At 44.2% G+C, this 14,080-nt stretch overlaps 1 protein-coding gene across 2 annotated transcripts in view; it reads right to left on the minus strand.

The window, feature by feature from the left end:
• LIX1 (limb and CNS expressed 1) overlaps positions 1 to 14,080 on the minus strand; it is a 170,779-nt gene that overhangs the window by 113,695 nt on the left and 43,004 nt on the right. For both annotated transcript variants that reach the window (XM_073543657.1, XM_073543710.1), the window contains exon 2: positions 10,936 to 11,099. In XM_073543657.1, the coding sequence (XP_073399758.1) occupies positions 10,936 to 11,099 (164 nt within the window). The remainder of the gene's footprint in view (positions 1 to 10,935; positions 11,100 to 14,080) is intronic.

Genomic DNA, 14,080 nt, shown 5'->3' on the forward strand with positions numbered 1-14,080 from the left:
TGTAATAAAGGTCCGAACCTAAACATATAAAAAATAAAGACCACTTAAGTATTCAACATTCCTCCAGTCAGCATATATGGATATCAGTGCGCAAAATGATATTTATTATTATTATTATTATTTATTGTTATAGCGCCATTTATTCCATGGCGCTTTACATGTGAGGGGTATACATAAAAACAAGTACAATAATCTTAAACAGTACAAGTCATAACTGGTACAGGAGGAGAGAGGACCCTGCCCGCGAGGGCTCACAATCTTCAAGGGATGGGTGATAATACAGTAGGCGGGGGTAGAGCTGGTCGTGCAGCGGTTTGGTCGATCGGTGGTTACTGCAGGTTATAGGCTTGTCGGAAGAGGTGGGTCTTCAGGCTCTTTTTGAAGGTTTCGATGGTAGGTGAGAGTCTGATATGTTGTGGATATTTCAGACTTTTATTCATTGATAACTTGGAGAACTATGTTGAAGGTTCAGGTTTGACACAAAAGTCTGCAGTTACTCTATGTGACTGCAGACTTGTAATTCCTCACATCATACACAGCGCACAGTCAGGATTCTCCGGTGTCAATTCATTTGTATTGAGCAAGGCCGTATGTCTAGTCGGGATGTGGCTGGGAGTATGCATATTGCATACTTGCATTCATATGACCGCCCGCTCCTGGCATCAACACCCAAGAATCCTGACAGCAAATGCTGTACACAATATCAGGATTCACAAGTCTGCAGTCATGTAGAATGCCTGTAGACCTTTGCACTAAACCTGGACAACACCTTAATAGACAGGCAGCAAAATGGTGTCTGTCACAGCTATGAATGATAAGCCTGGAATGGAGTGTATGTGTCACCGAGGTGCCTGGCCTCAGTGGTATAAAACCTACAGAGAAGGCTCCAGCACTGATAGAGTGCTGAGAGGTTTTGTTTAATGGAGCTGCATTGGGGCAGGTTTCAGGAATAAATGGTAGAGATTGGTGGGACGGGTCTGTCATTCCCATCCTCCAATACATCAGGTGCAGCTGGGTTAAAAGGACAGCTGACCTGTTCACACGAGGCTGGATGTGGAGATGGGATCAATTCCTGAACTTGGGTCTGTGTGTATGTGAGGATGAAGGACCTTGACTGGCAGACTGGCTAAACGGGTGAGCCCAGGCCATTTATGGACTTATGTTTGTTTTGTTCCCTTCATGCTGGAAGTTTATGAACATTTAGTGCCTGTTTGAACGCTACCAAGTTGTCAGGGTTCTGTGATCCCTTACAACCTGCAGATATGAGGTTAATCTGCAGGTTTATAACCGTTTGATCCTGCCCCATGACGTCACTAAGAGGCCCGCTGCCATGAGGAAATGATCTTTATCTGTGTAGAGAGACCAGTGGCTGTAACTGCGCCCCTGTCTGACTGCTAGCCGGCCATAATGCTGAGCGAGCTATCAGTCAGTGCCAGGAGCACGGTTACAGCCACCGCTCACTATACACAGAGCAGTGACTGAACCTGCACTTGTGCCGCCCCAATGACTGAAACCCAAACACTACAGGGAGGAATAAAGTTAATTTCCTCTTGGCAGCAGGGTTCTCAGTGCTGGTGTTTTAATATTTTGTTTTATATACGTGTTTATTTTAATATATATTTGTACTATAACCCCTTTCTGACATTTGACGTACTATACCGTCCATGTGACCTGGCACAATTTGACCATAGATGGTATAGTACGTCATGATTCTCACAGCTGACACACGTCACTAAGTGCCGGTAGCGGTCGCTGACCGCTCCCAGCACTTTAACCCCCAAAATGCTGCAATTGAACATGAGTGCAGCATTCTGGGAGCAGGCAGAGGGCTGAAATCGTTTTTATTATATAAAAGCGCCAAAAACATAAAAAAAAAAAAAAAGATATAAATGAGGTATTGCTGTAATCGTACTAACCCATGAATAAAATTGCTTTATAAATTTTACCACACGCGGAACAGTATAAACGCCCCCCAAAGAAATTCACAAGTTACTGGTTTTTGTTCATTCTGCCTCCCAAAAATCTGAATAAAAAGCAATCAGAAAATGTCATGTGCCCGAAAATGCTACCAATAAAAATGTCAACTCGTCGCACAAAAAAACAAGACCTTACATGACTCTGTGGGCCAAAATATGGAAAAATTATAGCTCTCACAATATGGTGATGCAAAAACTATTTTTTACAATAAAAAGTGTCTTTTAGTGTGTGACAGCAGCCAAACAGAAAAACCCGCTATAATGCCTTTTTCACAAGTCCTGATATTTCTGGTACCAGAGATGTCAGTGTCCGTGTGTGCCGCATCAGTACCACAAGGACGGGTGCCAGGAAGAAGCATTACAGGAAGCGCTGCTCCCCGGTGCCGGGTGCTGAACACGGCTCTCATCATTCTGCCCTGCTCTGCCGACGATTGGCACGAGCAGGGAAGAATGATGAGAGCTGTGTTCAGCACCCGGCGCCGGGGAACAGAGCTTCCTGTAACGCTTCTTCCCCGTCACCGATGCGTGTCACATGGATGACATTCATGTATGTTATGCGTATACACGTGCCCTGGATGTTTTGTGGCCCGTGCTGACATTAAAAAATGGACATGTCAACATGTTTTGCCCACGGACACACGGTCCATGGAAACACACTGACATGTGCACAGACCCATTCACTTGAATAGGCAAATAGTGCTCCGTTCCTCCCGAGTCTCTCCGATTGGCTGTCCAATGGTATAAAATTCTGTGACACACCCATAGTGTCAATGTAGGGAGTTGGACCGGGCTAGTGGTATCTCCCTCGTATCAGGGCCGCAACTATTGGGGCTGTCACCATTGTTGCTGGGGGGAGCACTTTCTGACCTGGAAAAACCTTTGCATTTGACTACAGGGGGAAGGTCAGAGATAAAAGGGATGGAGCAGGTTGACTCACCCTCTGCAGCGCGACACCAGGAGACCAGGCTGCTTTACTGACGGACGACACACGCTCAACCAGACTGCGAGCAGCACGTGACTGTGGGACCTCTCACCTCTGATACTGGGGAGATGTCCTGTAATGTACCGCTGATTTCCACGGTGCGCGCGGCAGTCATGACCAAGGTAAACACGCAGAGACTGCCAGTTTATTCCCAGTCCCCATCGCTGACCTCCTGCCTTCTACAGCGGCGCCTCAGAATCCCCCTCCACAGACACTTCGCCCCCGGATGGCAAGGGTACGCCTAGGAGAGACAGGATATGTTGCGGTTGTCAGGAGACAGTGCCTCACATTTCTGCAGGATCAGGCCAGAGACTTCATGCTTCTCCTATGACACCACCGTGGGATCCCCAAGCCTCTATCCTCTGGAAACTTTAGACTGATAAGTTTACCCGTTATTTGAACACTTATTCTTGTCTTGAACCTTAACCCCCTCATACCTCCCTTTTTCTTTCTCTGCATGGAGAATTCCTTGTATTAAACACCTGTTAACTCTTGGTTTGCCTCCTGCTCGTCAATGCATCTTGCATTCCTGCTTAACCTTATACTTGGCGTAGTCGGCAGGATGCAGTCTAACAGCAAGGAAGTGGCAGATCAAGCAGTTAGGGGCGGCCCTAGGTCCAGTATTTCTCTGGGGGCAATGTTGAACAATTTCCCTAAGTTCGTGGTGAACAATACCATGCTATGAAGCTGGAATGATCGCATAAGGGGGATGATGAGAATGCACCCCATGACCCCGGCATTAGAAGTCAAGGTGGCCATAATGGCGTTAGATGGCGAAGCTAGAGACTCAGTTATGCTACGACCCCCCAGAGAACGGGACACCTTTAATAAGGTGCTGCAAATTTTGCAAGAGACCCATGGGGACCCCACAGACGTAGGGGAGCTGAGGATGCGTCTGTTTAGTTGTATGCAGAGGGAGGGGGAGACTGTGACCCACTATAAGAACGCTCTTTAGGAGCTACACACTATTGTTAGAAAAGATGGCATAGGCATAGAACCTACTGACGTAATGCTGTGGGATCAGATGGTGACGGGCTTGCGGGATGTGCTGACGAAACAGGCTCTGCAGGAGTGCTTGCAGGTGAACCCGCACCTGACTTTGAGGTGGAAAGCGAAGCCTGCACACGGGAGCAAGAGCGGGGGGTGTCAGTTCCGGTAGGGAAGGTCCAGAGTGGAGAGATATCTGTAAACAAGATCACCGAACCCCAATGGGTGAAAGAATTGCGGAGAGAACTTCAAGATATTAGAGGGAAGTTGGCTGAGGTAAAGAAGTCTGAGGGTACTCTGTATCTGCCAGGGGGAAGAGATGACCCGAACATCCAAGAGGAATCCAGAATGTTCCGCAGACAGAGGCCCCTCTCCTGCTTTAATTGTGGAGAGCCTGGACATTTGGCTACAGAGTGTCCACGTAGGTGAAGACCCCAACAACGCCGACCGTTAAACTAGAATGCTCCGAGCCTGGGGGACGCCACCCGGAGCCTGAACAGTCATGTGGGAGTAGTAGAAGTCCCATAAATCTAGTCTCAATGTGCCCTTTGGTCTGGGCAGAAATGGACGGTTGAGCGGTACGTTGCCTGCTGGATACTGGCTCTCAGGTGACTACATTTTCCTGAAGCAGTGCAGCCTGAGTGGGGTCTGGTAATAAAGTTGACAGCTGTGAATCACTTGCCCATTCCGGTCGTAGGAGTGGTGTGGATGCATATAACCCTTTCTGGCAAGGACCTGGGGTGAAAGGGTGTGGTGCTGACCCATGGAGAAGTAAGTAGTGGGCATGCTGTCACTGGGGATGAATGTCTTAAAGGAGTTTGGGAGCCTCCTAATCAGTGAGCACTCTGATGCAAATCTGAAGCAGTGGAGCCCACACACCCCCCAGAGGAGAGTGTTCCAACAGTTGATCCGTGTAGCTCAGGCTCAAGAATCCTCCAGTGACGGGGGGGACGTTGGGTAAAGTGATCGTTCCAGCCCCAACCAAACTTGTTCTGCCACCAGGGCAGACCATACTTACCCTGACCGTCCAGGTTCGCACACCGCTTGAAGGGGGTAGAGATCCAAATTGAGCCTTCTATATTCTGGAGCAGCTATGTCCAGGGCTTCTGGTAGCACATTCGCTAGCCGTTGTTCATGAAGGAATGGTCCCAGTGTGCTGTGTCAACTTAGGAGAGCAAGATATCACAATTTCCTCTAGGAGTGAAGTAGCTCGGATTAGGGGTATGCCCGAAAAAGTGATACCACCTCAGGTTGTGCAACTGACGGTGAAGCAGGGAGACCCTTGGACGGTGGCGGTGGAATCTTCTTTGGCACCAGAGCCCCAGCATATACAGGAAAGACGGCAGATATTGGAACAGATGCGGGCTGAGCTATGCGATCTTACTTCATTGCAGGTCCAGCAGGTGGAGGCTCTACTAGGACGATATTGGGATGTATTCACATGTCATGAGGATGATTTTGGTTGCACCACTGCCATCACGCATGAGATACGAACAGGAAACACCGCGTCCATTAATGAGCGATACCGACAAATTCCTCCACAACTGTACAAAGAGGTGAAAAGGATGCTTAGCCAGATGCTGCAGAAGGGCGTCATAAGGGAGAGTCAGAATCCATGGGCTACCCCTATACTGCTAGTGAAGAAAAAGGATGGCACACTACGTTTTTGTGTGGATTATCGTAAACATAATGCCCGTACTGTGAAAGACGCATATACGCTACCCAGAATTGAAGAATCCTTGTCGGCGTTGGGTAAAACCAAATTCTTTTCAACATTGGACCTGACCAGTGGATATTGGCAAGTGCTAATGTCTGAGCAGGATCAGCCCACGACAGCCTTTGTATTCCCAATGGGCCTGTATGAATTCAACAGGATGCCGTTTAGGTTAGCCACTGCCCCTGGAACAACGATTAATGGAAAGGTGCTTAGGTGATTTAAATTTTGAGGCCACGCTCATCTATCTGGACGACATTATTGTTTATGCCGCTTCTTTCGAGGACCATTTACAAAGACTGGAACAGGTGCTAAGTCGCCTTCAGAGACACAGACTAAAGGTGAAAACTCGGAAATGTCATTTGTTCTGCACCCAAATTGAGTACCTGGGCCATGTTGTCTCTGCTGAAAGAGTAAAGCCATCCCGAGAAAAAATTGCTGTGGTGCAGGACTGGCCTACCCCAGAGACTATGAAAGACGTCCAAGCCTTCTTTAGTGAATCCTCTGCTGGAACTGTTGAAGGGAGTGCCCTCAGGCGCAAAGAACCGAACCATCCGTTGGGAAGAAAAACAGAAAAAAAGCCTTTCGTGATCTGAAGAGGGCACTGACAGAAGCCCAGGTATTGACTTACGCAGCCTTTTCTCAACCGTTCATTCTCCACACTGACAGGAGCCTACATGGGCTTGGGGCTGAGAACTCTGGAGGAAGACCAGAAGGCCTGGTCGCCCAAGAACGTAGCTGAAATAGTCTGGGTGTACAATAATCGGGTACACCGGACCACCGGGTATACCCCATATACTTTGCTGTTTGGTCGTGCAGGAAAAGAGATCACAGAGTTGGAGCTGGACCCAGAGGAGGACTACCCACGGACGGGGGTGTCTACGTGGATCCGAGAACATCGTCATTGTTTACAGACTTTGCATCGCCTGGTGCAGACCAAATTTCAACAGTTGGAGCATGCAGAACAAGCTCCACTATGGGGTACAGATCTCCAAGTTGGTAAACGTGTATTAGTGCGAGAAAAACGCCCCCGAGACAATCTGGAGAACCGGTGGGAGAAAAATCTGAATCGGATAAAACGACGAATCAGTTCTGCAAGTCCTGTATATGAAATTCAGCCCGAGGGAGGGTCTCGCTGCTCGGGTGGTCCACCGGAATATGCTTCGTCCCTGTCTGTCAAAAGATCCTGTTCAACAGGAAGGGATTCCAGATGCTCCTGAAATATCCCCACCAGTTGTAGTAGAATATGAAGAGGAAGATGACGCTAAACAGCTACCTGAAGATTTACAGGAGGAACAAGCACCTGAGGTCCTCGAAGAAATTACTCCAGTAGAAGCCGACACCTCCTCACCTGCTCTTATGCAACCGGACTCGACCACTCTAGGGGAAGAAGAAGAAGATTATCCATGTTTTTATCAGAACCCTCGTCCATGGAATGGCGAGCAAAAGGAGAGGAGGAATGTAGGGAGATGGACCGGGCTAGTGGTACCTCCCTCGTATCAGGGCCATAACTATTGGGGCTGTCACCATTGTCGCCGGGGGATCACTTTAAATGGATGTTTATATTAAAAAATCCCTGCAGTATTGAACACCATTATTTTAGCTTTATTGATGGAAAAAAAGATGACTCTCAAGTGTATTTTTTATCCCTTTCTACTCAACACTCTGCAGCTCTTCTCTGTTCAATTACTATGGGCTTGCAGCAGAATCATATCTATTTCAGAAAGTCAGAAATGGTCAAATTAACAAAAAAATTCAGTGCTTGCAGACCTCTAATAATGCTAAGAAAACTAGTTCATAATCATTTAGAAACAACAATACTCATGTTTTAACTCAGGAAGAGTTCAGAAATCAATATTTTGTGAAATAACCATGATTTTTAATCACAGCTTTCTTGCGTCTTGGCATACTTTCCACCAGTCTTTCACACTGCTTTTGGGTGACCTTATGCCACTCCTGGTACAAAAATTTAAGCAGTTCTTTGTTTGATGGCTTGTGACTATTCATCTTCCTCTTGCTTACATTCCAGAGGTTTTCAATGGGGTTCAGGTCTGGAGATTGGGCTGCCCATGACAGGGATTTGATGTGGTGGTCCTTCAGCCACACATTGACCTGCTGGAAAAAAAAACAGTCCTTAGAGTTGGGGAACATTGCCTGAGCAGAAGGAATCAACCATTTTTCCAGGATAACCTTGTATGTGGCTTGATTCATATGTCCTTCGCAAAGATTAACCTGCCCAATTCCAGCCTTGCTGAAGCATCCCCAGATCATCACCGATCCCCCACCAAATTTCACAGTATGTGCAAGACACTGTGGCTTGTACGCCTCACCAGGTCTCTGTCTAATCATTAGACGACCAGGTGTTGGGCAAAGCTGAAAATTAGACTCATCAGAGAAGATTACCTTACTCCAGTCCTCTATGGTCCAATCCTTATGGTCTTTGGCAAACTTCAGCCTTGCTATCCTTTGCTTTTTTCTAGCTTTACATGACTTGAACCCTGCCTCTAGGAGCCTGTTACAAACTGTTCTTGCCGTGCACTTAACCCCAGCTGCCATTTGCCATTCCTTTTGTAGGTCACTTGATGTCATCCTGCGGTTGATGAGTGACATTTGAATAAGATGACGGTCATCCCAGTCAGTGGAGAGTCACTTTCGTCTTCTGCCGGTCTGTAGCTTTGTTGTCCCCAATGACTCCTGCTTGACCTTGTTGTAATGGACTGCCGTCTTCAAAATTTTAAGGATTTAGGCAACATGACGCTCACTGTATCCCTCTGCTAGTAAAGCAAGAATTGAGACCTTCTTCTCCTCACTCAGGACTTTTCTTTTCAACTCCTTTGGAGTTCCTATTACATTTGGGATATTACTAGCACTTGTTTTGTCATCCAGCTTGTCCTATTGCAAGAGCATTGTGAACACCACAGCAGGGTTTTTTATACTTTCCTTAGTTAAAAAAGATTTGGTTCATGTGATCACCTAATCAGAAGCACATTAAGTAGAAGGAGGTGTACTCTGGTTGGAATTCAACTGACACTGGAATGGAATGGCTGTCAGACATGAAGAGAAGCTGATATTTATAAAACTGTGCAGTAGTCTCTTAATTTTTGCCAGAGCTGTACAAAGCCCCACAATATTTTAAAAAGGATAAATGATGCAAATACAACTATATTTAGCTTGAATACAAAAATATTTTTTTTGGTGGGATAACTCCTTTCAACTATTACTTACATTTGGAAAATGTGTCCAAATAAACATTAAACGCAATTTTAATTGGAGGTAACATACAGTAAATTAATGATTGAGGCAATCAATATACAGTATAAGACAAAAATGTGATTTTCCAGGAACACGGTGGCGCTCTCGCTATCACTACTATCACGTCTAATATACCAGCACAGCTACCAAAGCATCTGACCAAGTTCAACAAGTGTATTATACAACATTATACCATAGGGGAAAGTCTGACAATAATTTGCATGGTATTACATGGTATTACACATGGGACAGACAAAACCAATATTTACATTCTATCGAAACAATTTCATGGCCTAAAAATGGAAAATAATATGGGAAAAGTTCTGGGAACATGGGAGACTAAAAACACTGCAGAACATGGATAAGAACGCAGCAGATGTGTAACACAAACATAAATATTTGGCTAAGTGACTTTCTATCAGCATATTTCAGCAGAGAGATCACATTAGTACGTAGGGAAATCTATAGATAAATATTTATACATAGTGCTGCATATCTGACATATTTTCACACACAGATATGACTGTAATAAAGTGCATGAGACCGATTTCACACGCACGCTGTATTTTCTAGAGAAAAATATCCGCAGAGAAAGGAACATTATTCTATAGCCATTGGCTTATTTTAGAACAAACATCACAAATTACGGCAGGTAGAATATGAGCACTACGGGACGACACCTTAGAAAGAACGCCAAGGTGCAGCCTACAATAAAAAGAAAACTTCTTGCCTCCTGCAGCAGCATCGTTCCTCCACCAGAGGAATGGAGCCGATTTGGGAGGGAGTCGAGCTATTTATAAGAGGCTGTCTAGTAGTAGACAACCCCTTTAATGCAGAAGTAGTCTGTGTCATAACCTTTGGCTTATGCTTAGCTGCCATTTATTTTCCATATTGTCAGCTACTTGGTCGCATTATGACCAGTGACTGTAAATTGGCTGCACTGGGTAAAGCTTATGCCTGAAATTCACTTCCTCTATCTTCAGAGACCTTGGCTTCTGCCTTGACCTCAACTCTGCTTTACACTGGAGCACCGTCTGTGCATAAATGCTGTGGTTTATAAGCACAAGTCCACCAGAAAGCTGAAAAAGCTAAAAATATGAGGTAATTGGTATAACTATACAGGCAAATGAACTTTAAAGTGGTACATTTTCATCACTAGATCTTGGAATAAAAATAAGCTCCACAATTGGATGTGTTTAAAAAAAATATATATAGAATCATAGAAGGAATTGGAAATGTGCAACTTGGACCAAGAAAAACTAATTACAGAGCAACGACATTTGAAAAAAGCATTCAAATCATGCTTTGAAAACACTACTTGTGTATCCCGATTTCAATATATTCCCGTGCTTAGATAATATTATTAATGTTATCCTGCTATGTACTGTATAATGGCTGCAAGAACATGGTTAGCACATACCACAGTTCCTGGCCAGAGGAGGAAGCAAAAGTGTAGACAGACCAGACCGGACAGCACAGGGTCACAACTTAATCTCTTAGGGAACACATTTCCCTGCCTGTTTTATCACAGCAGCGAGTGTTTCTGCTGCATTTCCAGCCTTCTGAGCTCATTATAAATCAAGTCAGTGTCATAGGAGCTCATCGGCTGCCGGAGCTCCTACATCACTGACTTGATTTATATTAAGCTGAGAAGGCTGGAAATGCAGCAGAAACACTCGCTGCTGTGATAAAACAGGCAGGTAAATGTGTTACCTCACAAAGAGCAGCAGCTACAAGCCACTGCTAAAGTATGTCATCTGTACAGTCACTTTTTCTTCTTCCCATGGCCAGAAGATGTGTGATCAGACCATGCATAGCCAGACACACTCATATAGTACATAGCAGGGCCACATTTGTAAAATTATCTTGGCACAAGAACATTTATTTTTAAAACACATCAAAATAGTGAAATCTAATTTTATTCCAAGATGTACTCATTAAAATGTGCTTTGTTCATGGGACAACCTCTTTAATAATGAGATCCTAAGTATCAATGTTACAATAAAAAGTGAAATAATTCTTACCTGAAAATTTCCAAAACAGCTTCCTCCAGGTAAAGTGACGTAACAAACAAATGGTGGATCTGGAGATGGGACCGACTCATAGGCCACCAAGCTTTCACTGGGGAATATTGCCCTTCGTTTCTCTTTTTTCTCCCAGAACTCTTGAAGTAATGCAACTACGTTCACTGCAATGGGTAAAGAGAATAGGAAGAATTCGATACATTTCCATTAATTCCGTTACGTTGTTTAGTGCTTGGCTTCTATACAATTTTATATCTAAGATGCATTGTTTAATATAAAACGGCAGACACTTTGTACGTTTTTTTCTTATGTGAAATGAATTTGCATACGTGAAGATTTGCTGATGCAGTTTTTCTTGTATGATACAGTCAAATTCCAAATATGTCACCAGACAGATACAGATATGGGACCTTTGAGTTTCCAGTATGATATATGGTACCTTTGCTAATTGAATGTAATATGTGGTATTTTAACATCTGTGCAGTTTTCTTTATAAAGTAATCGCACATTATGATACTTAAAGGGTTTTTTTCTTATGGGCCTAACAACTTGAAGGCAGGTAGTTGCTAAATAACTCCGTTATGACTAGCGCCGCTCTCTGCCAGCTCAGAGTGGTCACGGGCCCCTCCTGTGGGTTATGGTGATGATGTCACAACGACAGAGCAGCTGCTTATTTTCCGCTCTGCTCTGTTGACAGGCATAATTACAGATGTCATGCTGATTGACAGCCGATACCCTGCCTTATAACTAAGGGGAGCCAGCTGTGAATCAGCAGTAGTTTTTCCCAGACTTCAGGAAGGTTTTGACTGTCAATCACAGCGCTGGGGGCGGGAAAAAGAAGATGAAACTAAATATTGATGATGCACAAGCTTGCTGAACCACCCACCTAATAGAATTTATCTATCACAAGAAGTTGAGTTTAAAAAAAAAAAAAAAAAAGTCTGAGGGGTCTAGAAACATTCTAACTATAAATAGTGTTTAATGACCCTGCAGTAGCATAACATGGACATGACTGTTCTAGTGACACATCCGCTATAAGGGTACCGTTACACGTAGCGACGCACCAACGATTCCGACAACGATACGATCTGGCTAAGATCGTTTGTGCATCGCTAGTAAGCAGTCATACAGGCCGATCTTCATAACGACGCATCAGCGATGTCACTAACGACCACGGCGATCGTTGGTACCGTGTCACACACTGTCTATAATAGCGATTCAGACTTTGAATAGGCGTCCTTCAGCGCCATCTATATGAGTTCGGCGTCGCCAACGAGGTCGCTTGTCGTTGATAAGGGGCGTCAAACACAGCGATGCATGCTGGTCAGCGTGACGCCAGTGATCAAAAAATGATCCTGAACGTTCGCGCACGATCAGCAACATCGCAGCAGGGAGCCGGTCGTTTCCGCGTGTCACACTTAGCGAGATCGCTAGCGATGTCGCTGTTGCGTCACAAAATCGTTGTCGCTTCAGCGATATCGCTAGCGATCTCGCCGTGTGTAACGGGGGCTTTAATGTAAATAGGTCTAAAACTATATTCGGATTGATTTCAGCAGATAATGTTAAAAGGGGCAGAACATCTTTTTTTGGTAAAAGAAAAACAAAACTGTTCTGTATCCCCCCCTATGGGAAGGTTTTGGAGGATTTAGTGTTAAGAAGCACTGCATACATCACTAAGCAGCTGTGTATATAGCTCACAATGCTCTGGGGTGAGCTGAAGGGCCGATCAGTTAGGCGTTGTGTGCTGGAAATCCTGGTAGGAGATTTATAACTTATGGGGTAAGGAGCGAAGGAAAATGTTGGGGTCAGAGTTTTCCAAAATATACCAAGCACTTTGGAAAATGTTAGTACAAGGCTTGAATAGCGGTTACTGTTTTTATATCTCTGTAATCGACAGCGTTGGTTTCTCTCCAGATATGTACTATATAATATTGTTACATCATGATTTCTTATTTCACCCCTGGTTCTACTGAGCGCCTTACATTTCTACAGGGGAGACGGCTGAATGGGAAATATCAAACTAGCAAGTTAACATCTCATACTGATGATGTCAAATAGACTATTACATTTTCGGTTTGGATCTCGGAAAGTAATGAATGACTGGAACAGCACTGAGCTGCAAACATTCACAAAGTCTTACAGAAACCCTGTTGGGAGTGATTTTGGCTTGGCTGTTTTACAGGAATACAGCATCTTAGGCAATCTACATAGAACATAAGAATCAGTTTTTAAAACCCTTCAATCACCTGTAACATCAAAGGAGATTCTATAAAAATGTCAAATAAACTCCAGCCCAAGTCTGCGAAGCAGAAGTTAGAGTCCATTTAAATCAACTTCAGCTGTCAGGCTTCTTTTCTACGGGTACGTTATGGAACACATTATACCTGAATTCAGCCTTATTCCGCAGAGCATGGTTATGGCATATATATAAAGTACTGTTGCAGTAGAAGTATAGGTATTAGAGAAAGATATTTTGAATTTCGAAGAGCTTTGCTGAATTATTTTAAAAAAACATTAAGCTTGTGGTGAACAGAAAGTACTGCAAAGTCTACAATTGAGCTAAAAAGATGCATATGACACACTGAGGTCTCATGGGTCCAACTAATTTCAAGCTCTTTAACACAAACATGGTCTTAGTAATGTCACCGAAGTGACCTCTACATACTTAGCTATGGGTAAATGTATGGTCACACACTGTCGGTAGAGATTGTTCAGTGTTTTACAACTTTATTTTTGTGGCTGTGCTCTAAGATGTGATGTCCTCTCACTATCCAGATTCACCACAAAATGGCTGCTGCATTTCCTGCTTCTGCTTTTATACAAGCAATGATAGTCCTTTCTGATTGGCTGTGCTATACCATCTCATGTGATAGCTGTAAGGCATTATGGGGAAGCCCCCACAGCTGTGTCCAGGTCATGTGAGCTCTCTCTGGCAAACAAAATCTTCTCCAATGGGTAAAATGGCGATGGCTATTTTTGGTGATTTGTGAAAAGCGAATCGCAAATTATTCAAATTCTACGGATTCACAAAATTCCTAAAAGTTCAACACAAATTCAATTCTCATTTAAAATGATTTGCTCATTTCTAATAGACAAGAAATAAACAATATAGGTGTGTGCTATAAAAAAAAGAAGAATTTGCACC

This window comes from Dendrobates tinctorius, unplaced genomic scaffold (genome assembly GCF_039654945.1).
Source record: "Dendrobates tinctorius isolate UK_male_01 unplaced genomic scaffold, ASM3965494v1 ptg000003l, whole genome shotgun sequence".
NCBI lineage: Eukaryota > Metazoa > Chordata > Amphibia > Anura > Dendrobatidae > Dendrobates > Dendrobates tinctorius.